The sequence below is a fragment of the Balaenoptera borealis genome, assembly GCF_965194805.1.
Source record: "Balaenoptera borealis genome assembly, chromosome: 11".
Lineage (NCBI taxonomy): Eukaryota > Metazoa > Chordata > Mammalia > Artiodactyla > Balaenopteridae > Balaenoptera > Balaenoptera borealis.
The window spans coordinates 97,938,503-97,964,647 of NC_138868.1; the positions used below are offsets into that span (position 1 = coordinate 97,938,503).

General features: G+C 42.3%; 1 protein-coding gene and 1 pseudogene across 2 annotated transcripts; one reads left to right on the forward strand and one right to left on the reverse strand.

Annotated features, from left to right (window-relative positions):
- Positions 1–26,029, reverse strand: MPZL3 (myelin protein zero like 3). Its single transcript, XM_082342817.1, has 6 exons — positions 25,435–26,029; positions 15,306–15,472; positions 10,118–10,328; positions 8,602–8,767; positions 7,021–7,081; positions 1–2,863 (listed from the first exon to the last, which is right to left on the reverse strand). Exons 1-6 carry the CDS (start codon positions 25,505–25,507, stop codon positions 2,837–2,839), a joined length of 705 nt encoding a protein of 234 aa, XP_082198943.1. The 5' UTR covers positions 25,508–26,029; the 3' UTR covers positions 1–2,836.
- LOC309605867 (prolyl hydroxylase EGLN2 pseudogene) lies at positions 10,793–13,782 on the forward strand (annotated as a pseudogene). The gene is made up of 2 exons: positions 10,793–10,819; positions 12,201–13,782. The product of its transcript is annotated as a prolyl hydroxylase EGLN2 pseudogene (transcript).
- Positions 26,030–26,145: the final 116 nt, after the last annotated feature.

Below are 26,145 nucleotides of genomic sequence, written 5' to 3' on the forward strand. Positions count from 1 at the left end.
GAAAGTGCAAAGAAGTTTATTAACTATGACGTGGTAAAGATCTCAAGAGTTACACATCTGTGTGCATGACCCAATAGTGCATACCCTCCTACAAAAACAAACAAACAAACAAAAGACACAGTGAAATGTAGCAGTTAACAGTCCAACATTGGAGTCAAAGGGTTGGAGCTGCCTCGTCTTGCAGCAAAGTTTTAAATTGTGCAATTAAATGAGAGTCTTGGTCCATGTCTTCTTACAGGTCCCCTTTGGAAACATATCTGAGTGACACACAGGAATATTCAGATTCAGAATTTGGCCGCCAGAATTTTTTCTAAACAAGGACATGCAACATCCCCTCGTGAAGCACCAGAGTCCAGTTTGAGAGCTGTAGATAATGTGCCCCCAAGAAGCTTGAGGTAACAGGCCACATGGGAAACACAAAGCATTTTATAAGTTCACATTTGGTAACAGAATTAAGAGCTCAATGGACAAAACTCATAAGGTAATGTAACCACAAGTAAAGACGTCAGCAGGCAAAGAAAAATTCTGAAAGGCTTTTAAGCACCTCTGAAGCTTTCAGAATTCAATTCCCTTTCTAGACAAGGCTGGTCTCCATACAATGTGATAAGAACTCATGGAGCAGCAAAAAGAAAAACAAAGAGAATAGCACCTTAGAAGATATTAAAACAGTAAGTTAAAAAAAGAAAAAACTTAATCTTCCTTCCATCCTTAAAAGGCATGTGTCCCAACACTGCTTTGTGCTCCTTTGAAGAAAAAGAGCTGTAACCCAGACCTCAATATAAGGACTGAAGAAGGAAACTGATAGCAGCCCTAAGACTGTGATAAACATATCCCACTGGATTAATCCTCATAACATGCCTGAAAAGAAATTACAAGATAACTCAGCCAAAACTGGTTCTTTATTCAATGGGATGTGATTTTACCTGGGTTCCTATAACATCATCTCCTTCTCAAAGAAATGAGGACCCACAAAAATTCTACCTCACAGCTATATCTCTATCTTCAAATGTCCTAGAGCCCAAATTATTTACTTTCATTGCTCAAATTGTTTTCCTCTCTGTGTTGAGGTGTCAGATTGTCTCACTAGATTGGCCCTAGACATCCACATACTTAACAAGTAGCCCAAGACTGTGAGATTTAACCACTGGAAATGTAGACTGCCAATCTTGCCTTTGCCTCTTCTTCTTTATATGACCAGAGGTAAATCATAACATCTATTAACTAATCAGACTCTCTAATTGATGGACTAGATTAACAAAAGAGGCCAGGCCAAATCTATGAGAACTAATAACCCAAATTTTTAAAAATAGATCTTAGCAAAAAAATATAAAAGTGATTTTTGTACAGCATACAGTGTATTATGCTATAATATGGAAACCTCCTGAGCCACCTAGCAAAAAATCATGGAAATGGGCTATCCTGTTAAAAAATCAAAGATGGGAAGAGAGGATAATTTTTGTCTCTCATAATTAAGAAGTGAACTCTATCCCTCTATTACAGAGGACTGCACAGTCAACCCTTCCTGATATGTCATACATATTTTTTTTTATTTATTTTTATTTTTGGCTGCATCGGGTCTTTGTTGCTGTGCACGGGCTTTCTCTAGTTCCGGCGAGCGGGGGCCACTCTTCATTGCAGTGCGCGGGCTTCTCAATGCGGTGGCTTCTCTTGTTGTGGAGCACGGGATCTAGGCACGTGGGCTCAGTAGTTGTGGCGCACAGGCTCAGTAGTTGTTGCTCATACATATTTCTTAATGGCTTACAGAAAATCCCATGTAAATTAAAATTTGAAATATGTTGCTGCAGTAGAATGGAGGAAGCTAATAGAAGGTATCAAGAGAACAGAAGGAGGAAGTATAGGTTATTCACACCCTCACTTCCTTATCTCAAATATTATGCAAAAACAGTTTGTAAATACATTAGTTTGCTCATATTTTCCGCATTTTAGAAATAAAACAACTTTTGAAGAACAGCATAGGTTAAAAGATGATTTCATTGCAAATTACTGGTAAAATAGTCTACTTAGCCCCACTAAAAACCTTTTGAAGAGTTTTTCTTGCCTCTGATCTGAAAAGTCAAGAAGGAAATCATAAATCAGTCAGCTGTAAGAAAGTAAAATAACAAATTGCACCTAGTAAGACAAAAGAAAGAAATCCCTCTATCTCATCATTTATTTCCTTAATTGTAAACTGAAGGCTCTTTAACACTTTAAAAACCCAGTCAAAGTAAACCACTGACTCCCGAGCCTACCAACTCTAAAAAAAAAACTGGGGTTATGCACTCCAAGCCTCCCAAACACAATTGATGATAAGACAATTAAACCAACGAGTATATGCTGTATGCTAACTCACAGCTGAAAATGTTCATGGAGCAAAAAACAAAGAATAGCTATCCCAGACAAACATTTTGCCTGGGAGCACATCAGGAAGCTCCAAGCTCCATTTCATTAAATATATGTACATATTTTGGCATCAGCAGTGTAGCCAACATCTAGGATTCTCCCTCAAAAAATTGGAAGAAAACATGTAATACATTCAAGACCAAAGGCAAAATAAAAAGTATTTTTCTACTTAGGAAAAGAATTCCTTCATTCAATTAGAGTATAAGTTATTAAAAGGGGTAGTTATGAGTTTCTTCTGAGAGTTTTTGAAGTTTATAAATACAAAAAGAACATTTCTTCAATAAATAAATGGCTCCTAAAGTCTTCACTGATGGCTTCCAGAATTCTCCATCACTACTGTCCAAGCCAGCTCCACTTCTCTGGGAGGCTTTAGCTGCCAGTGGAATGGGATATTTTCTGTTATTAGGTGACTCTTCTCCTATCATGCAGACTTTCATCAATATGTCTCTTCATAGTCCGAATCCTGGAGGGGAAAGAACAGTAGTTGTGGTGGGTCTATGAAGTACAATGCCACAGTCAGAATTCAGGCAAAGACCACACGTTAGGGTCCCCCAAATGGAACTTGGCCAGGGGAAACATCAACAGTGAAATGGCACTGACTCAACCCACCTAAATTCCCAAGAAGCATCACAGGACCTCATTATAATTGGTATCTATTGGGCTAATTTTTGCTTTGAAACCCTAAGGGTTCCCTTTTCCTTGGTGACTATTTTTTAAAACCTCAACACACATGAAAAGATGTCTGTCTGTAGCAAAATGTGCAAGACTGTAGCTAGGAGTTTAGGCTAGGAGTCAGTCTACCTCTGGGTTCCAATCCCAGCTCCACCCCTTGCTGGCTATGTGACCTTGAGTAAAGTTATTTAACTTCTTTAAACCTCAGTTTCCATCACTGTGCCTGGCAATTTGTAAGCACTCATTCATGATGAACCACTATCACTATTATTCTTATTCTTATCTTTATTGTTCAAACTTCTAAGCTCGAGTAGGCCATTAGTACTACCTGGCACACCCCATTTCTCTAGTCCACTCATTCTTCTATTCTCCTAGATGACTATTTTCATATCTTTCCCTCTTTCTCCAAACCTCCAACACCTTCAGCTCACTTCATTCTCAGCTGATGACCTTATTTTCTCCCATCATTGGGAACAGAGAAGCAGTCAGTATGGAACTTCCACAAGCTCCCATCATATTTACCCACCCACCTGCATCTGGGCCCACCTACTTGGCCTTCCTTACTCTTAGTATGGATACATTCTCGCTGCTTTTATCTAAGGCCAACATCTCCACTGGTGCACTAGATCCTGAAGTCACTCCAGCAATTCTCCCCCCTCTCCTGTAACATCAAATTTTCCTTTTCTACTGGTTTATTCCCATCAGCATACAAATGTACTGTAATTTCTTCCATCGTAAAAAGAAGAGCAACTCTTGACACACACCTCTCTCTACCTATTGCCCTATTTCTCTGCATCCCTCCACAGCAAAAAGTGGAAAGTGTCATTTATACCCACTCTCACCAATACATCTCTTTGTATTCTTTCTTGACCCTACCTTGGTCAGGCTTTCATCCCCACTATTCCACTGAAGCTGCTTTTGCCAAGGCCACCAATGACTTCCACGTTACCAGATCATCCAGTAATCAAGTCTCAGTTCTCATTTTACTTGACCTGACTCAGGAACAATTGACACAGTTAATCACTTTCTTTTCCTTGAAACGCTTTCTTCATTTGGTTCCCAGGATACAGAGCTCTCCAGGTTTTCCTCCCACTTCACTGGACATTCCTTCTCAGCCTCCTTTGCTAATTTCTCCTCATCTTCCCCATCTATAAACCTTGGAGAGCTCCAGGGCTCAGTCCTTTGAGTTCCTCTCTATCTACTCTCATTTCCCTGGTGTAAATATCTCTACCAGTCTCTATATACTAATAACTCCTAAATTTATATCTCCATTCTAGACCTCTCTTCTGAACTCCACACCCATAAAACCAATTGCTTACTCCACATCTCCACTTGAATGTTTAACAAGTATTTCAAATTTACATATCCAAACTCAGCTCCCCTAAAGCTTGTTCTACCCCCAGGCTTGTACATATTAGAAAATGTCAACTCTGTTCTACTAGTTGCTCAAGCCAAGAACCTTGGATTTATCCTTAACTCCTCTCATTCTTTCACACACACATGCAACTCGTCAAGAAGTCCTTCTGGCTTTACCTACAAACTATAACCAGAAAACAACTACTCACCACCTCCACCACCACCACCTTGGTCCAAATCATCACCCTCTTCCTTTACTTGCATCATTGCTAAAGTCTCTTAATTGTACTCTGTTTCTGTCATGGTCCCTCACCACCTATTTTCAACAGAGAAGCCAGAATTATCCTTTTAAAACATACATCGGTTCAAAGTGTTCTCTTCTCAAAAACTTCCAGTGGATTCTGTTTCATTAAGAATAAAATTCTAGGGCTTCCCTGGTGGCGCAACAGTTAAGAATCAGCCTGCCAAGGCAGGGGACACGGGTTCGAGCCCTGGTCTGGGAAGATCCCACATGCCGTGGAGCAACTAAGCCCGTGTGCCACAACTACTGAGCCTGTGCTCTAGAGCTCGTGAGCCACAACTAGTGAACCCGCGTGCCACAACTACTGAAGCCCACGCGCCTAGAGCTGTGCTCCACAACAAGAGAAGCCACCGCAATGAGAAGCCTGTGTACCGCAACGAAGAGTAGCCCCCGCTCACTGCAACCAGAGAAAGCCCATGCGCAGCAACAAAGACCCAACGCAGCCAAAAATAAAATAAATTAAATAAAATAAATTTATTTTAAAAAAAGAATAAAATTCTAGGTGATTACAATCACTATAATGTTCTATAAGATACGACATTACCTCTCTGAAGAAGTACTAGTCTTTGCCTTGCTCACTTCATTCCTGCCACACTGGCCTCTGTGCTGCTCCTAGAACATGCCAATCATGGCCCCTCCCCAAAGTCTTTGCACCAACCACTTACTCTGCCTGAAATGTTCCTCCATGATAGCCATGTTGCTTGCTTCTACTTTTAGGTGTTTGTTCAAATATCATTTCAGTGAGGGTGTCCCCAACCATCCTATTTATTTATTTATTTAGGTCACACCTTGCGGCTTGCGGGATCTTACTTCCCGGACCAGGGATTGAACCCGGGCTCCGGCAGTAAAAGCACAGAGTCCTAACCACTGGACCGCCAGGGAACTCCCCCAACCATCCTATTTGGTATCATACCCCCTTATCCAGCCATTCCATCTCCCTTTCCTATTTTATTTTTTCTCTACAGCATTAAGCACAATCTGACATACTATATATTTTACTAATTTTTAAAATTTTTTTAGTTTGTTATTGTTTGTACCCCAATTTAAGAGAAGGTAACATTTCAACTGTGTCTCAGATGATGAGAGTTTTCCAGGAATGGAAAGAATGTAATTTCTTCTGAGGGCAGGGATTTTTGTCAGTTTTGTTCACTGTTGTTTCCTAAGTACCTAAAAATCACAGCTGGGGCATGTCAGATACATGCTCGAAGAATAACTGTTGAACAAATCAATATCTGAAATGTGGACAATAATCTTATGAACATTAGCTTATTTAGTTTTTTTATTTACTTTTTTAAATTTTTATTTTATATTGGAGTATAGTTGATTAACAATGTTGTGTTAGTTTCAGGTGTGCAGCAAAGTGATTCTTCTTTCTTTGTTTTTTAATTTTTACTTTATATTGGAGTATAGTTGATTAATAATGTTGTATTAGTTTCAGGACATTAGCTTATTTTTTGTTATCAAAATATTCAAATCCCAAAGGGTTGGAATTAGATCCTATCCACTGGCACTATCAACCTTTCTCTCATCTTACCTATAATACTCAAGTACGTAAGAGAAAGAGAAAAAGGAACACTGTGGTGAGTAATTGGGCTGCGGTCATCCAGCCAAGTGCTGAATTTGGCAGTAAGTACAAAGAAGGCTCAAGTTTAAACCCTGAAATGACAGGTATGCTTTGTACTAGATCATGAGTTGCTTTTGACCTGTTTCCAACAGTACCACATCAGAGAGTCTCTCTCCCTCCTAGGATCCTGGAACAGGTACACAAGCCTACCAGTCACAGCAAGCACCCAAAGGGGGAGGGATGACAGTTTTCTGAAATGTAAATCAAAACTCAAGCCTTCCAACACGGGTATTTCTTATTGACAAACGCCACCAAGTCACCTAAAAGTTTATATCACTCTAAATTCCCTGGGGAAAACTGAGGCGCAGAAGAAAAGTTCAATTCAGGGTTTTAGGTTCAGCCAGTCCAGCCAGGTCTCCTAGTATGACCTCAGCAGCATAGGACACTCCTCTTTCAGGATGTTCCCTGTCAGTCAGCAGAGGCTGCCTACGCAATCCCCTTCCCTAACCTAAGGACACCACTCTCTGCCCGTAAGACAGAAAATAAAATAATGGTTAGAATTGGTGGGGGTTCCCTGAGACCAAAATGCTTTGGGGAAAGACCTTGGTTCATACTTTGCTTTAGACCTATCTGCATATCCTCTGCTGCCTCTGAGGGTGAAGGATTCCTTTAATTAAGCAGGAAAATGAAGCATGAACAGTGAACAGAAGAAATGGCATGGACTTACCAGGCACTCGGCACAACAGACACAAAGCTTTGCCATGCAGTCATCCTTCTCCTGGTCAGTGCTGTAGAAAGAGGACAAACCAAATGTGAACAGTCACTATCCTCAGTATGGTAGAGCAGTTAAGAGGACAAGCGTTGAAGTCAGACAGGTCTGTTTTTAAATTTCAGTTCTGCCACTTACTAGCAGGGTGACTGGGCAAATTACTTAAGCTCCAGAAACCTATTTCCTCATCTACAAAATGCAGGTATTACCAGCTACACTTAAAGGGTAGTGGTTAGGAGTAAATGCAAAATAAGCACATGTAAAACAGGTACCACAGTGTTTGGCACATAGTAAGTGCTCAATAAATAGGAGCCAGTCACAATCATTCATTTAGAAATGCACCCAGCACCAACCATGACAGAGGCATTGTGCTGGGCTGGGGATAAAGACATAAATAAAACATGGTCCCTTGAGCTCATTTTGTTAGAATACAATGTGGTAAATGTTTTCATAGAGTTAAGGTCAAACCGCTGTGGCAGCAAAAAGGAGGGAGTGATCAGTTTTCCCTGAAAGAGTCAGGGAAACTCTTGAGAAGCGGACATTTCATCAGGGTCTTAGAAGATAAGGAAGAGTTTTCCAGGCAAACAAGGGAAGGAGGGAGGGGATTCTAGGTAAGAGGAAAGCATTTTGAAAATTTTTTAAAAGGTCTAAATGAGTATAGTATGTTTGGAGAAGGAAATGGCTCACTGTAGTTGGAATGTGGAGCAAATGAGAAGAAATGGCAAGAAACAATGTGACTTAGGGTTAGATCATAAAGGATCTTGTTAGACCATGCTTCGAAATAGACGTTTTAGTATTTTTACCAAGAGTTCTTTGCCTTTTTGTGGGGCCACAGATTCCTTGTAAAGGGCACTCTTACTCCCATTAAATAAATGTGCACACGCACACACATGCACACACACATACACTGAAAGAAGATTTTAGACTTTCTCAAAGTAAGACTTCTCTCCCCAGGTTAAGAGCCCCTGATATAGATAATGGAGAATCAACAGGGTTTTATGTAGACTTTTGTTACCTTTTTTTTAGTGGATTTGTTCTTAGGGAAAATACTGGATCACACCTGCTCACTGGCAAATGCTTTTGGTAACCACAATCCAATTAGCCCCTTCCGAGCATCTGCTGACCAAGAACAGTTCTCACTTATTTAAACTGTTTTGCTCTCCCTGGCTGTTCTAAAGCCTCTCTCACTGCTCAGGCACTTCTGTCAGGATACATCAGCTCAGTGCCAAAACACGGAAAAGGGGGAAAATAACTGACTTGTTGGAATTTCCTGTCCATTTTGAAGGAATGAGAGATTCACTTCAGAATTTATATTCAGAACCACAGCACTACACCATCTCATTTCAAAAAAAAAAAAGAGACTAGGACTATGCTATCAATTCCTCCATCTCTCTCTCCAAATTAACATCCACGCATTTCCCTTTCAGCAGAACTAAATTCATCCTGGAAGAAAGGAAGGCATGACGCAGAAGCCTGGGTACTGTCCACAAACCAGGTCTCTGAAGAGGGTTGATTGCTCAGGACTGCAGTTGGACTTACTCAGCTGAAACCTCAATAGATGACTTCTTAGAGCCAGGCTTGCTCCTCTTCTTCAGGCCCGCAGACTTCCTCCCCATTCTCACCAGCAGCAGCACACCCACCACAGCTGAGGGAATGAAGACAAGAATGGAAAGAAGGGCCACGGAGGAGAGCATCGTGCCAAAACCTGGAGGAGGAAAAAGAGGTCAAAGAGAGGGACATGCAAAGTGCTTCCTTTGACATGAGATAGTCTTACTTTTGCTCTTGTATTTCTTCTGGTTACAAAGGGCATAAATTCATTGTAGAAACAGTAGAAAATACACAAAAGGACAAAGAAGAATTAAAATTTACTCATAATCCCATTCCCTAGGATCAATATGTCAATATCTACCCGTTCAATCTTCTTTCTAGGAGTATGTGGGTATGAGTCTGAATATAGGGAGGAGAGTACATGTTCAGAAGTATTGATCATAGTTTACATACTATTTCTAGCCTCTTTTTTATATACTATATTATAAATATTTTCCATAAGTATTCCTTCCAGGTGAGATTTTTTTTAATGCCTGCATAGTATTCTACCATATTAAATAATATATTGAATCAATCTTCTATTGCTGGATATTCAAATTATTTCCAATTCTTTGAATCTATGATATATAATGATGATCATCCTTGTATATAAATATTTAGCTCCATTTTTTAAAATAAATTTTAAAATGGAATTACTGGATCAAAGGGTATATAATTTTAAGGCATCTGATTTATACTACCAAACTGTCTTCCAGAAAAACTATACCAGTTTCTACTTCTACCAGCAGTATGAATGTTCCTATGTCTTTGAAACCTATGAGTTGCCTTAAAAAAATAAAGAAAAAAGAAAGAGGAAGGGGAGGGAGAGAGAGAGAGACATACAGAAAGATTTCAGAAATGACAAGGTATCTATAATGAACCATAGATACTTTGTCATTTCTGAATCTCTAAATCTTTGGTTCAAATTCAAATAAGGACTAGAATGACCACTCATCAGTCACCAGGGAATAGTGTAGAACAAAAGGTCAACCCTTAACCCACTCTCCTCATGTTTCACACTAAAAGGAAACAGTTGCTCTTTGCAACATGAAAGAAATGTGCTGCCTCCATCTTTAGAGGAGGTACCCTTTCAAGAAACAGGCAAGAACACAGTCTCATAACTGAGGGTATGAACATATTAGGGAAACCAGAATGACTTCTATTTCACACAGACAGCAACTCTCCATTTATTCAGGGGTGTGCCATACATTCCACAAGACCTCTGGTCACCTGAAATTAAAATTTTAAAAGGATAATGGAGAAACTATGACGATATTTGAAAAAAAAAGTCAGTTTGAAAAATAAAGATAAAAAAACTCATCCTCAGACAATTCAAAATGGCAGAATGTCCCAATGACCAACCGGCTTACGAAGATAGGTAGTTTTGCTTCTCACTGATCTCCCCACAAACCACCACAGTAGTCAGAGAGCACTCACTACAGAAGAAGGTTGGTGGCAGTTAGCTTACCCCTTTCTGTGACTGTTAGCTCTGTCCCTGGAATATTATGGTACACATCCGGGGGATTCTTCACAGCACAGCTGAATGTCCCATTGTCCTTTATGGTAGGGTTGATTATGCTTATGGACGCATCCCCTTTGTATACATCTCCAACCCAGGAAATTCGATCCCGAAACATGCCCACTGTGGTTGGGTACTGGAAAGACTGATAATGAAAAATCTAAGAAAGCAACACCATGAGAAAAAAAGTTAATTTGGAAAATGCAATGAAAACGTAAAGCTAAGTAGGTCCAAAATAAAATACAAATGTGTAGTGGGTTTTCCCAGTTGGACAATTATTTTCTATGTTTTGTTCACTTCCAGCCTATAGATTAAAAGACAGGTTAATAAAACTTGTCCAAAAAAAGGCCTGATGAAAGAACCCAGGGATCCTAATTCTTGAACCCCTTTTAAATTCTCCCCAAAGTCCTAAAGTAGCAGTTCTCAACCAGGGGCAATTTTGCCCTCAAGACACTTGGCAATATCTGGAGATAATTTTGGTTGTCTCAACTGGAAGGAGTGCTACTGGCTTCTAGTGGGTAGAGGCCAGGGATATTGCTGAAAATCCTACAAAGCAGAGGACAGCCCCCACAAAAAAGAATTATCTGTATCAAAATGCCAGCAGTGCCAAAGCTCAGAAACCCTATGCTAAAGAAGCATCTAATTCATATGGTACTTTATAGTGTGCAAACTATTTCTATACATTTACTCATTTGAGCTTCACAACAACACTGAACTATACATGGAGCAGGCAGAAAGGGAAACAAGGACAAAAACAAGAAATTAAATGAGTTACTCGAAGGCACACAGCTAATAAGTGGGAAAGGGGAGATTTTTGTTTATTCTCAAAATCACCAGGAGGCTGTAACATAAGCCTCTCTCAAATTATCTATCTTGGCAATTAATAAAAACCTCAAGTCAGATTCATGATTGGCATTCAATGAATATACATTGAATTAAAACAATGCTACTTCAGATTGGTAATCATATACTTCATCACCAGAAACACCTAATTATATTTGGTGGTAGGCTGGGCAAGCACTACAATACAATATGATCTTTCTCTCTCTCTTATGCAAGATTCAAGCCTTTCCTAGTTCTTTTCTTACTTGGTACCTCCCCACTTAAGAACCCAGATACTTACAAACACTGAATTGCCCAATTTTGAAAAGCAACTTCCCAGAGAAGATGCTGAATCACTTCTTGGTTCATTTGTTCATGCATTCATTCAAAAAATATTTACTGCACACCTACTATGTGCCCTTAGGCACTGTATTAAGCAAAATGATACAGTGGGAGCCAATCAGGCACAGTCCCTGCTCTCATGGAACTTACCATCTAGTGGGAAATACAGATATTAGTAAATAATAAAATGTGTAGAATGTTCCAAAGAGGGAGGTAAAGAATACCTATCTCTGATTATCAGCATCAGTATAAAAGGGTTTGAAACTCCTTATTGACAAAACAAAGCCTGCTGTGAATCTTCAAGATTAATCCAACCTGTGAGTTTCAAGTTAAACTAGTGATACTCAAATCCTGCTAACTGATTAGTTTGACAGAATCCTGACTGATCACGTAACTGCAACATAGTGTTATGCAACTTTAAGGGTCCACTAATTCCAACTTGGATGAGTTTGCTGATTTCTCGACTAGCCTCACGGAGAAGAGCGCCATACGAGAACTGCTGTTTGCATTTAAGGTTTCTGCCCCAGGAAGATCCCCACTGTTTGTTCTGTCCTACTTTTGGCCAAGGAGGAAGAGCCATATGAAGCCAGCCATAGTTTCCTGACCACTCAAAATAAAGGGACCTATTTTAAGTCTAAAGAAAAAAGGACCAGAAACTAACACAACATTGTTAATCAACTATGCTTCAATATAAAATTTTTTTAAAAGTTGAAAGAAAGAAAGGAAGAGCGGGAGGGAGAGCGTCGCAGGTGGTGGGGCAGGGAATGGCGTGCTGTGCGGCGCAGGGTGGTTGGCACAAACGGCGGCGCGGCACCGGGGCCGGAGGAAAAACCTCGCCACCGTGACAGGTCCCTTCCCAAGCCCCTAGGGACAGCAGAGGACTTGGGGACCAGCAAGCACCCCCAGGGCACGAGAAAGGCCTCTGCCACCTGCCCTGCCTCATCCTGCCCCACGCCAGGCCCAGCCGCCCCGGCCCCCGGCTGCATCAAGTGGAGGAGGAGGAGGGGGGGGGGGGTGGCACCCCGGGCCTGGGCCGCGCCCTCCATGCCCGGGGAATGAAGACACTGCTGCCGTGGACAGCCCGCGCCAGCCGCAGCCCCTGAGTCAGGCTCTCCCTCAGTTGCCGGGTTCCATGTCAGAGCCCTTGGGGCCCAGTAGGGCCAGGATGGGGGTGGAGAGTCACCTGCCCTGTCCCCCACTGTCCTCCTACCACCGTCCGGGAGCGCCTGGTGAGGCCTCGGCGGGGAGTGGGACCCCCAGAGCCACAGCTACTTCCACCACAGCCAGCCCCCTGCGGGAGGGCTTCGGCGGGCAGGACGGCGGCGAGCTGCGGCCGCTGCAGAGTGACGGTGCTGCGGCGATGGTCACCAAGGGGTGCCAGCGACTGGCAGCCCAGGGCACCCAGCCCGAGGCCCCCAAACGGAAATGGGCAGAGGATGGTGGGGATGCCCCCGCCCCCAGCAAGCGGCCCTGGGCCAGGCAGGAGAAGCAGGAGGCGGAGGCAGAGGGGGAGGCTGCAGCAGCGGCAGCGGTGAGGCCAGCGCCGGGCTGAGGGAGGAGGTGCTGCCCGCTGCGCCTGAGCACCTGACCCTGGGCTATACTGTGCCCTGCATGCGGTACTATGGCATCTGCGCCAAGGACAGCTTCCTGGGGGCGGCACTGGGTGGCCAAGTGCTGGCAGAGGTGGAGGCCCTGAAGCGGGGCAGGCGCCTGCGTGATGGGCCAGCGGGCAATCCTGCCACGCAGCATCCGTGGGGAGCAGATCGCCTGGGTGGAAGGCCATGAGCCAGGCTGCCGAAGCATCAGTGCCCTCATGGCCCACGTGGATGCTGTAATCCGCCACTGTGCTGGGAGGCTGGGCAGCTACGTCATCAATGGGCGCACCAAGGCCATGGTGGCGTGTTACCCAGGTAACTGGCTGGGGTAGGTGAGACACGTTGACTATCCACATGGCGATGGGTGCTGCATCACCTGCATCTATTACCTGAATCAAAACTGGGACGTCAAGGTGCATGGCGGCCTGCTGCAGATATTCCCTGAGGGCCGTCCTGTGGTAGCCAACATTGAGCCACTCTTTGACCGGCTGCTCACTTTCTGGTCTGATCGGCGGAACCCCCATGAGGTGAAACCAGCCTAGGCCACCAGGTACGCCATCACTGTCTGGTATTTTGATGCCAAGGAGCGAGCAGCAGCCAAAGACAAGTATCAGCTAGCATCAGGACGGAAAGGTGTCCAAGTACCCGTAACACAGCCGACTATGCCCACGTAGTGTCTAGCCCCAGAGCTGCCTGGACAGACAGCTTGCCCTGACTCCGGGAGAGCCCTGGGCCCCAGAGCCACCAGTCTCGGTGCCTGCTCCTTCCCTGCCACTGCCGCTGCTTCTGACTTTGCCTCTGTTCTGCCTGGTGTGGAGGGCTCCATCCATCACTGAGGACCAAGGAGGAGGAGAGACCTCTGCTGCCCTGGGATGGGGGCTGGGGTTGTGACCTGGGCAGAGGCTGGTGTTGGGGACTGCCATTACTGGAGCTGGGGGGTCTGTGTCCTGCCCTGTGTGGTCATGCATGCCCCTCTCAGGTTTGGAGAGCTGGAAGGAGGCACTGCCACCTCCTACCAGAATGCAGGATTTGGGGTTGGGGTGACTCATGGCCTCTTGCTGGCAAAGGTTTGTGGGGGAGTATCCCCAAGCCCCCCACTCCTCCAGCCTGGAATGTGAAGTGACTCCCCAACCCCTTTGGCCATGGCACCTTTTGGACTAGGCTGCCGCTGCTTGGGCAGGATAAAAGGTGCTGGGAGGAGCATGGGTCTGCAAGTCCTGTCAGCCAAGAAATAAAAGTTTACCTCAGAAAAAAAAGAAAGAAAGAAAGAGAGAGAGAGAGAAAGAAAGGAAGGAAGGAAGGAAGGAAGGATGGAAGGAAGGGAGGAAGAAAGGAAGGAAGAGAGAGAGAGAAAGAGAGAGAAAGAAAGAGAAAGAGGGAGGGAGGAAGGAAGGAAGGAAGGGAGAAAAAGGGACCACAAATACAGCCTAGCTCACTGGACCCACCTTCACTAGGACAACTGGAGCACCTACTGTAGTTACTGAGAGATGCTACATGGCATTCAATAATGGTTCCTAAAACAAAATCCAAAGTTTATACATTAAAATCAAAGAGAAAGTACTTCTAATGAAGGAAACAGGATAAACAAATCAAGGATACTTTCAAAAATACAATCTTACATACCGCTCTGACATTCACATTCTTGATAAAAAGTATCCTGACCTAGGATATTGCTGGAAGCATACAGAAAAAGGGTTTTTTAATAGCATTGCAATCTTCAATTAGACATCCACAATGGGATTTGAGCCATAAATGTGTTTTATCTGTGTGATTAAAATATATTGCTTCTAATATTGCAAGACCATCTGTCATCAACAGCATCTGTCATCAGCATAAGGTGCCCTATAATTTCTTTCAAAGGGAGCTGTATAAATCAGTGCAGATGTTTATACACTGGGAGAAGATGCCAAGATAAATCTACAAGTACTGATATACAAACAGAAACACCCACTGAGACAACTTCACATGACAGGAAATGAGCAGCTTTGAGCAAAAGGATGTCTAAGACTGGGACCTATAGAATTTCTCTGTTCAACAGCCTGGAGGTACCCTTTTTAGTACAACAAATCTGAAACTCAAGCTATGAAGCCAAGCAAAAAGAAACAACAAAGGAGAGACAAAACTAAACCACATTTCCTCTGAGTTTCTGACTTTTTTGCCTATAGCTTATTTGCAAGATTCTCACACAGAAGAAGAAAAAGCCCTACATGACCAGATGAATGTCATATAGGGTAGCTCATCTCCTTCTATTTAATAGAAGCTCATCTTCTATTTTAAGATGAGAAGGCCTAAGGTGTACCTGTGACATAGAATAAAAGGATTCCAGAGCTGTTGACCACGGAAGGCTCAAAGAAATATCCTTAAAAGTATACACTTACTGATTCTGTGCGACTGCTGCTTGGAGGTCGATATGTCCAATCTATGGTGAGTTTGTCAGTGATAGATGAGGTTGACTTGAAGGTGCATTTCAACTTGATATTTTCTCCAACATAACCCCAGACGTGGGCGTCTGCTTTAATCTCCAGGGAAAGGACGATGTAAACACCTAATCAAAGCAAGCCCAAACATTTAAAATGTGTACACTGGGTGGAATATATAGACGTGAGTGAACAATATAGAAACCCATTTTATTTATTTATTTATTTATTTTATTTATTTATTTTTGGCTGCATTGGGTCTTCGTTTTTGTGCACAGGCTTTCTCTAGTTGCGGCGAGTAGGGGCAACTCTTCATTGAGGTGCATGGGCTTCTCATTGCGGTGGCTTCTCTTGTTGCGGAGCATGGGCTCTAGGCGCAAGGGCTTCAGTAGTTGTGGCGCATGGGCTTAGTTGCTCCACAGCATGTGGGATCTTCCCGGACCAGGGCTCGAACCCGTGTCCCCTGCACTGGCAGGTGGATTCTTAATCACTGTGCCACCAGGGAAGCCCTAGAAACACTATTTATCATTTTTAGGGCTCTCATCAGAAAGCCGTAGCAATAAATATCTTCTCAGGCAGGCCCAAAAGGATAAGGAGCAGAAATCTGCATTAATCAAGGGTGGTATTTTTGTCATTTTACGATATTAAATCATAGAATGAATGTTTGGGTAAAAATTTAAAACCTGGTCACATCAGCACTTTTTCCAAATACAGAGTTGTGGTTAAATTAACTACAACCAAGCGGGTCAGCCCACAGAAGGCTAAAAGGCAACACCACCCACTCTCTTGACACACTTATACTCCAGGAATATGGCACTTGCTGTGGTCTGAGGGATTTACCCCAAGTACAGCACGACTGTAACCTGAAGCTATCACTGCCTCAACCACCAGCAAAATAAAAGTAGAAAACAAGAATAGGAATTTTTTTTCAAAGAAAAAAAAATTTTTATAAATCTACCCCAAGGTTCTATCTAGTTTTGTTTTGTTTTTCCCTTTCTTAAAGCTGGTTAATGAATCACTCATCCATGAAAAGTAAATCATGGGGAGGAAAAAGTTTATTAAATTTACAATTTAATGCATTTTAAAATGTAAAAATAAGATATCATTTATAAACTCTTTAGAGACTTCTTTCCAAAACCACCTCATATATCCAACTTTTTTTTTAATTTATTTATTTTATTTATTTATTTTTGGCTGCATTGGGTCTTTGTTGCTGCACGTGGGCTTTCTCTAGTTGCGGCGAGTGGGGGCTACTCTTCGTTGCGGTGCGCGGGCTTCTCATTGCGGTGGCTTCTCTTGTTGTGGAGCACGGGCTCTAGGCACACAGCCTTCAGTAGTTGTAGCACGTGGGCTCAGTAGTTGTGGCTCGCAGGCTCTAGAGCGCAGGCTCAGTAGTTGTGGCTTGCGGGCTTAGTTGCTCCGTGGCATGTGGGATCTTCCCAGACCAGGGATCGAACCCGTGTCCCCTGCATTGGCAGGCGGATTCTTAACTACTGTGCCACCAGGGAAGCCCCCTCGTATATCCAACTTTGACATCCCATCTCCCCCAAAAGAGTTGGCACTTTCTTCTGACCATTCCCTCTGCTTTCAGAGAACAGTGGTAGAAATTTCTCTTCCACTAGGGAGCCATTTTTTAGGAAAGTAAGCCCCCAGCACTTTGTTTTTCCTGCTTCCTTCTCCACTACAATGAGCCATGATTCATCTGGCAGGCCAAAGGCAAACAGAGCAGCAAGGTTTCAGAAGAGAGCAAACCCACACACCATCCTAGAAAACAACAGTCCCTCTGGTTGAGAAAAGATGCAAATCCCAGCCCTATCACTTGCTGACTCTGTGGCCTTCATAGGTTTACTTGATTTCTTCAGTTTCTCATCCTGGTAGGAATGATAATAATAACACTTACCTTAGAAGGTCACTGTGAAGAATAAATGAATTAAAACATGTACCACACTAAGAAGCCTACCTAACCCAGAGTAAATGCTCAATGCACGTTAGATAGCTTCATCATCGTTACTGACACCTCTTTAGTTCTGTCCTTAGTCTCTCAAACTTTCCTATCAGAGACATACTTATGAGTCATCATTTCCACTGCCTTTACCTCTGCTGCTTTGAATCATGTTTCTTGCTCCTCTCTAGACAATCCAGTCTGTTCACATTCCTCTTAAAAGCAGGAGACCAAGACTAAGCTCACAACTCTACTAAGAATCTGACCATCCCAAAGATGAGGACTACCTCTGGTTCATCCAAGACATCCTCTCTGACTTTGCCATGCTAAACTTGTTATTCCTCCTATGCCTCTGCAAATGCTGTTCCTCTGCCTGGAAAGCCTTCATCCCTCAATCCCTACTCTCTCCTAAGCCCTCACTCCTGACCCACCTTACTCTTGACTTAAGATAAAGCTCTAAAAAATGGAAGGCAGAAATGAATGGTTAATCTACACACTCCCCATACCCTTTATATATCCTTTACATATAAAGGATATATATCCTTTATATGTAAAGGATATATATCCTTTATATATCCTTTATATACTCTTTATATATCCTAAAACATAAGTATAGTGAAGAGATTTTAAAGTTTAGATTTAGAATTAGACAGACCTGAACTTGAGTTCTAGCCCAGCTGCTTTCTGGCTGTGAGACCTTGATCATAGTTACCTAACCTGTTCAAGAGTCAATTTCCTCACTTGGTAAGTGTGAATAATGAAAAGACCTACTTCATCGTGTCACTGTGAGGATATAATAAGATTAAAGAAGGTAACACATAAAATGCTTAGCATAGCACCTGAAACTGAAACTTTCAATAAATGTTAACTATTGTCATTAAAATGAACACCACAAACATTCAAAAACCTTCAGTAATTCTCTATTGGGCTATAACATAAAATCTAAATAGTGCCAGTCTGGCCCCCAACTTCTGCTACTCTGCCCACCTACCCATCCCATCCCCTTCACTATGCCCAGAATGTCCTGCCATTTCTCAAATTTACTATGTCCTTCATGCCACTGTGACTTTCTTTGAATATGTCTTTATCTGGAAGTTTCTCCCCATCCCTACCAATCCTGCCTGGTAACCACATCCCCAATACTCACACCCTTCAAAACCCATCTCAAATATCACCCCCCTTGTGATGCCTTCCCAAATTCTCTGATGCAGTTTATTACTATTTTTTAATTTTCACATAACATTTAGTACATAATGCTACTCGAGCACATATACCATTGCTTGCACTCAATTTGTAAAGATGATTTCCTCCATTAAATTAAAGGAAGTACCTTAAGAGCAAAAGTCAGAGGGAAGGGAGAAGGCAGAGAGAGACCAAGAGAAAGAGGTGGACAGGTCACCAAAAGTTCTCATGTAGGAACAAAGTGTGCTTATTAGTCACCCACTCTCTTCCTATCCCCATTCTTAAAGTATTTTCAACATTCTTAAGTCCCCTAGACACCTACCTTTCCATTGCACTGAATCAGGAAAAGCTCAGCCCTAGATGACCACTTCTAGACTATGGCTGGTGTGTGCTGAAGGAGAAAAATCACACCAATGCACCGACAGTTACCATAAGAAATTCATCAGTTCCATCCACAGCTAAGTCCTTAATGAGGCATGATGACTCTTTAACCAGCCTTGGTCATCTCCTCTTTCTGACTCCTCAAACTTTGCCATTCTCTTTTATCCTCTGTGCAACCTATAAACCCCTCATTCTCAGAAGAAAATGTCTCTCTTCTTCAAGAAACTTGAAGCCATACAAACTGCTTAGTCACATATCTTCCTGCATCTTCACCCATTCTTACCTCCAATCTGAAAGGATGTGGTGTCCCTTTTTCTAAGCAAGGTCAAGCCCTTCTCTGCCTGGATCCCTCCCTTCCAAGCCTTGCTCCAGGAAGAAAGAAGAAAAAAAAAAAAGCCCTCTCTACTGTCTTCAACATTTCCCTTTCAAGAGGGGCTTTCTCCCCTCAGCCTCTAAATACACAGAATTCTCTCCCATCTGTAAAAACAAATATATAACAATAAAACAAAACAATAACAAATTTTCCTTAACCCTGTAATCCTACTCATTACCAACTACTGCCCTCTCTATCCTAAGCCAAGTTTGTGAAAGAGTTGTTTATATCTGACGTTTCCCTTTCCTCCCTTCCCATCCACTTCTGGACCCCTACAGCACAATTTGGACTCCACTACCACTCCTAGTAAAAGGCATTATTGTCTTAAAACAGCAAAATCCAAGGGACAAAAACTCCAATAGGCAGCTTTCTCTCCTGATTTTACTGGATCCCTCTGCAGCAGTAATTGTTTGCTCCTTGACCTTCTCTGTCTCAAGCCTTCCAGGATGATACACTCATTCATTCACTCATTCTTCAAACAAAGATTTATTGAGCGTCTGTTTTGTGCCACCCTCTAAGTTCAGGATTAAATGTGAGCAAAATACATACACTCCCTGTTTTGGAGCTTAAAATGCAGCAGAAGTTCAATACACTAATCAAACAATCATAAAGACAAATGTATAATTACAAACTCTGATAAGCACTGTGAAGAAAAGACAGAGTGGTTATGAGAACTGTACCAGTTATGATAGGGGAGCAGGGAGTGGTTAATGAAAGCTTGCCTGAAAAAAGTTACTTTTGAGTTGAGTTCTGAAGCAAGGATAACAAGGTGAGGAGAGGGGGAGCATTCCGGGCAGAGGATACTGCATATGCAAAGGTCCTGTGTCAGGAAGGAACTAGGAAGGAACTGTCCACAGTCAGTCAAAGAACTGAAAAAAAGGCAGAATGGCAGCAACACAAAGAGCATGAGAGAGAAGACTGAGACATGGCTAGGAGGTAGGCAGAAACTAGATCAGGCAGGACCTTAGAGATTTGGGTCCTTATTCTTAGAGTAATGGGAAGCCATGGAAAATACTTAAGTATGGGACTGAGTGAGAAGGGGCATGAAGAAGTTTGCATTTTTAAAATCTCACTCTAGGGAAGACGATTAGGAGGCACTAAGAGTATATATAAAGAGATTATTTAGGAAGCTACTACAATAGTCAAGTGAGAAATAAGGGAAGATTGAACTAAGTTGGTGGCAGTGGACATGGAGAGAACTAGGAAGACAACAATACAAGGTAAAATCAGCAAGAACTGGTGTTAGATCATATGTGGAATGTTTGGGGAAGAGAGGCATTGAGGATGACTCCCATATTTCTGGCTTGGTGATACCATTCACTGACACAGGGAAGACTAGAAAAGTACCAGGCTTGGCAGGGAAGAACATGAGTTTGATTTTGGATAAGTTTAAGGTGCCTTTGAGATATCCAAGGGATAATGTCAAGGGGGCAGTTGGTTTAGGGCAGGGATGGGCAAACTATGGACCATGGGCCAAATCTAGCCTACAACACCTTTTTATAAATAAAGTTTTATTAGAACACAGCCAACTTTATTCATTTATGTATCATCTAGGGCTCCTTTTGTGCTACTCCAGCAAAGTTGAATACTTGCAACAGAGATCATGTGGCCCACAAAGCCTAAAATATTATCTGGCCCTTTACAAAAGTTTGCCAACCCTGGTTTATAGCAAAAAAGAACTATGGATTAGAGTTATAAATCAGAATCTCATTAGTCTCCCTCCAACCAATTCTCCACACTGATTGTGTTACATACACACACACGCACACACTCGACATCTCAGCTAGTTTCTATCAAATCTCTTTCTAAGGCTCCTCCTTTCCTACCCATCCCTTAAACACTGGTGTTCCTCAGAGTTCCACCCTGAGCCCATGGTCCTTCTTTCAACATGTTCTCTTTGGGCAATCCTACCCAGTTTTATAGATTTCACAACCACTAATAGGCTAATGATTCCCCAAACTATGTTGCTAGCCATGACCTGCCTCTGAGTGTCCAAATATTACTGGATATACCCACTTGACTATCACCACCACAGGAACCCAAACTGAAGGTAGTGAACTCTTGTTTGTTACCAGCTCAATATCCATTCCCCTCATCTCCTTTCCTAACAATGCCCAGATTTTCTTTAGATATCCACCCTTTCCTACATAGCCCATGAGCTTGGGGGTAGAGGCCTCTGTCAGGGTCCAGGCAGGAAACAGAAGGCAAAATCAGCTAAAACTTTGAAAAGTGTATGGGTCACTTTTCAAAGGGACTTTTCTCAGCATCAAGGAAGCCAACAAAGGCACAAAGCCTTTACCACTCCACGCCTGAAGGGGCAGAGGGAGGAAATGGTGTTACTGAAGCCTGGTAAGAGGTGGATCTGTGGGCCATTTGACAGAAGCTGTAGCCACAGAGGAACATAACCACTATCAACCATGGCACCATGACAGGGAGGGAGCAGGGAAGAAAAATGTCTTTCTCCTCCTGCCCTCCAATCTCCTGCCAATGCCTACCACTGATCAAACCTAACTGGAACCCAGAGGACGGGAGCCTGGATGATGCGGTTTATAGGTCAGCTTTCCACGGAGTAGGCAAAACAGAGAAGAGAAGTGAATGGATCTGGTGGGAGGGGAGCAAACCAAGAATAACTAGACCCTACTCCCAGCTCTGGAAGGTGACTCAGATTGGCCTAAACTAATCATTACATCCAGAGGTGTGCTGGTGAACAGCTAAAAATAGAAAACCCAAATATGTAGGTTTGACAATTTCTGATTTCTGTGGTACAAATACTCCCACCATGGCTAATTTCAAGCTATGAAGGTAAAAGTTTCTGAATGCTGAGTTAGGAAGACATGTGCATGATTGGCTCTTGAGAGCCAGTAGGAGGTAGCTCCAGCACACCATCCTCCTGACGACAGAGATATATTTGGGGTCAACACCGGATTTAAGTTAATCTAATCAAAGTAAGTTTCAGAAAATTTTCTTGGAAAGTTACCTCCATGCCTTGTTTACGTTCTTCTCTATGTCTGGAATTTTCCTCATTCCTTTTCTCTAACTCTTATCCTTCTTTCAGATTTAACTTTGGAGACACCTCCAGGAAGTCTTCCCTGTATCCTCTTGGCAGATTAAGGGCACTTCCTCTGTGATGCCATAGTTTCTAGTGCATTTCTCTCTTAGTACTAGATTTTAAAATTATCTGCTGACTTGTCTGTCTTCTTCGATAGACCCTAAGCTCATTGAAATGGAACCTAGCACACTATGGATGCTCAGTAATATTTATTCAACTGAACCAAACCAAGAGTTTCCTTTTATAAAGCAAAAATTGTTATAAAATAAGCATAAAAATTACAAGTTCTGAGCAAATTTTGGTTACTGAATTACAGCAAGTACACCTTTAATCAAACTACCTACTAGCAGCTTCTTCCTTCTTAATATATATAAACTCCATATACATGAACATAATTTTGCCACAAAGTTATCAATATGTAAAGTCACTTCACTGAAATCTAAACACTGGATAAGCAGGTCTTAAATGTATAGTTACAGAAAAGTAACCATAACATCCATGGGTGAACTAAACAAATCTACACTACTAATCTATACATCAGGATATCGGTTCCCCCTGGAGGAGAAAGAAGAATGCCTGAAAGGAGGCACAGGGAAAGTTTCTGGAATGCCAGTAACAATCTACATGCTGATTTGGGTGCTGGTTGCGCAGGTGTGTTCAGTTTCTGAAAATTCATTAAGCTGTACACTTATAAGCACTTTTCTCTGTTTTACTGAAATTAAAAGTATTCTAAAATCAATGGATATAAAATAATTTGCCTCCTCCACTCAAAAAATAAAATAAGAAGAAAAAAATATCAATCCAATGTTACATTCATTCAGAAACTTTCACCCTAGGCCTAATGTGCTAATGGATATTTATCTCTTCCCCAGAGGGAAAAAGCATTCTTGCCAGGTAAAAACAGCCAACTATAGAAATAATTATAATAATTTTAAAAAATTTTTAATCTGGGAGGAAAACAAGAAAATCACATTTAACCATAAGTAACTTTAAACATGGAAGAAATGGAAAAAATGACAAAAACTCCCAATTTTATACACCCAATTTTCCAAAATACAAATCTGTCAAACTGAGTCATAAAATTGCACACTCAAGTGGAAAAGAGAAAAGTGTAATAGCCCTAGGCTTGTTAATCTACTGGTTTTACATACTTAGACAACTGATATAGCAGGACCATACTTATAACTTAGGAAGAATTCAAACAAGCTAATAATTTAATGGGTCCTAAATATGAAGAGGAAAGGCAATTAAACTGGTATGAAACCAAAGTCTATTACCTAAGAGACTCAAAACAAATGACCCCCTCAAAAATGGATGAACCTTGAAAACATGCTAAGTGAAAAAAGCTAGTCACAAAAGAACACATATTGTACAATTCCATTTCTATGAAATGTGCAGAATTGGCAAATCCACAGCAATAGAAAGTAAATTGGTGTTTGCCAGGGGCAGTGGGGAGGGAAGAATGAGGAGTGACTGTTAATGACTATGGAGTTTCTTTGGGATGATGAAAATGTTCTAAAACTGATTGTCATAATAATTGCACAACTGTGAATATACTAAAAACTATTGAATGGTACGCCTTTTTTTTTTTTTTTTTTTTGGCCGTGCCATGCTGTGCATCATGAGGGATCTTAGTTCCCCAACCAGGGATCGAAACCACGACCCCCTGCAGTGGAAGCAAGGAGTCCTAACCACTGGACCACCAGGGAATTCCCTGAATGGTACACTTTAAATGGGTAAATTGTTCGGCATGTGAACTATATCTCAATAAAGCTGGGGTTTTTGGGTGGTTTTTTTAGGCAAAAGATAAATCAACAAATACATGTATGTATTTAGTTGGTTGCTGAACTGATGGACACTTTTCAATGTGAAATGACATCAAGTTTGTGAAACCACCCACCATTTCTAGAATTTTTTTTCAGTAGGACAATATCTGAACATTTCTCTGTGTGTGTGAGAGAGACAGGCAGACAGACAGAGAGAGGAAACTAGGATGATTTGGAGTGACAGTAGTTCAGCCTAAATAGTATATTGAAAAAGAATTTAGGATTATTTGGAGTGACAGTAGGTCTGCCTAAATAGTATATTGCAAAATAATTTAGCTGAAAAACTGGACACCTGTTATGACACAGGCAGCTGGGAGGGATCAGGGAGTATGCTGGCAGCATAAACACTAGTCATCAAATAAATTAAAACTCCCTAGCCCTACCTGCTGAGACTTAGCACACCTGAAGCCTTTATATCAAAGATCCCCTTCAGAAATTCCCATTACTCACAGGGAAATTTTATGAAGTTAACAATACACTCCTATGCTAGCTCTACTAACATATGATTTCCTGGGGAAGACACACACACACATACACACACACACACACACACACACACACACACAAATCCAGGGGATAATTGCACCCTAAATGAAGGTAATTAGGTTGACTGAAATTTATGCAACTTGAAAATTGCATGAAAGCAAAACTTATCCAAATTTTAAGATTATGTGATAGTGTGAATACTATACTTCTGATATCGGTTAATAGATTAAAATCTTAACAGAATTGATATTCCCTTCCTTGTATTAAAAAAAAAAAAAACTGTTATTAAAATACCAAAGCAGTTGCTTTTCCTCAACACATGCATCTCTGTTACAATGAAATCAAAGCACATCCTTTCTGTGACTCATAAACGTTTTACTTCATAGGCCCTGACAATCACCTACAAAAGAAATTAGCAACAGTCATCATTTTCTTTCCCAAAATTACTGGAACTACTGAAGACTAGTATTGTCCTTTCCAAATCAGGATATACGGCCCACAAAACCACAGCCGAGTCAACCACTGATAACTCATCATAAGATAACACCGGGTGCCCCCAAACCCAGTGCCCTCCGTGATTCTATCTATCCGTGCCATCACCACAGTACAACGCACAGTCACGCAAGGTGATCGAGCTGCCAGGGGCTCATGAAAGTACGGACAAGCTACCGACACCCCTCAGTGGGTGGTGATTACCAGAAGAGAACATCCTCCCCACGCCCTCCCGCTTCCTTCCTTCCCAGAAGCGCAGTGGGGGCTTTCCTGAGACCCCCCACCGGAACCGGAAAAGCGACCATCTTCCCTAAGCCCCCGGCCGGAAGTGCAACCGAGCCCGCCGCCGACTCACTCACCCTGGAAGAATAGGACGCCCAGCAGTGGGCACAGAGCACAGCCACGGCCTCCAGCCGCCCCGCTCTGCAGCATCCCGACAGCTCTCCAGAAGTTTGCACACCTTGTTTACGGCTCTCTGTAACCACACAGGTGACACCGGAAGTGACGCGAGGGCGGGAGGCCGCGGGAAGACCTAAAATGGCGATTCGAAGTTGCCATAGTAACGTGGCTTCTTTCCAGAGCCGCACCTGGACTTGCTCACTTCAAGTCAGCGATTCTTAACTCTCAAGTAGGAGTTCATTATTCCCTTTTGCTCGAAAATGAAGTCGGACAGGCTTTGGAGAACTTACTATTTATTTTTACGGAATTCTGAAGGACTTGATCGTCTTGATCCCCTTGACTCTAAGCCAGAAGTCCTTTTTACTCCCTACAGATTATTTTATTTGAATGCTCTCAGAATAGATTTCTATAAATTTAGAGTTCAGAGGGGCCTAGGAGATCATACAGGATCAGTCAGTGAATAGATAAATATGTATTAGGCCTTCCTGTCAATTTGTGCATCAAGACTGTTTGGTTCGTGTTCTTTTTGTGTGTGTGTGTGTGTGTAGCTATTACAGCATCCAGTTCAGTACTTACCTAAATTGGGTGTTTATTAAATTGCTGTTGACAGTGGCAATGATGAAATCATTACAAAAAGGAGCTGAGATTTGTGCCACTTTTGGTTGGAACAG

Excerpts from the sequence above, each read along its gene's own strand:
- MPZL3 (XM_082342817.1), bottom strand. The coding sequence starts at position 25,507 with ATGCTGCAGAGCGGGGCGGCTGGAGGCCGTGGCTGTGCTCTGTGCCCA. Across the intron at positions 10,329-15,305 it reads GCAGCAGTCGCACAGAATCA|ATTTTTCATTATCAGTCTTT; the intron begins GTAAGTGTATAC and ends TTGCTTTCTTAG. Across the intron at positions 8,768-10,117 it reads GCTAACAGTCACAGAAAGGG|GTTTTGGCACGATGCTCTCC; the intron begins GTAAGCTAACTG and ends TTCCTCCTCCAG.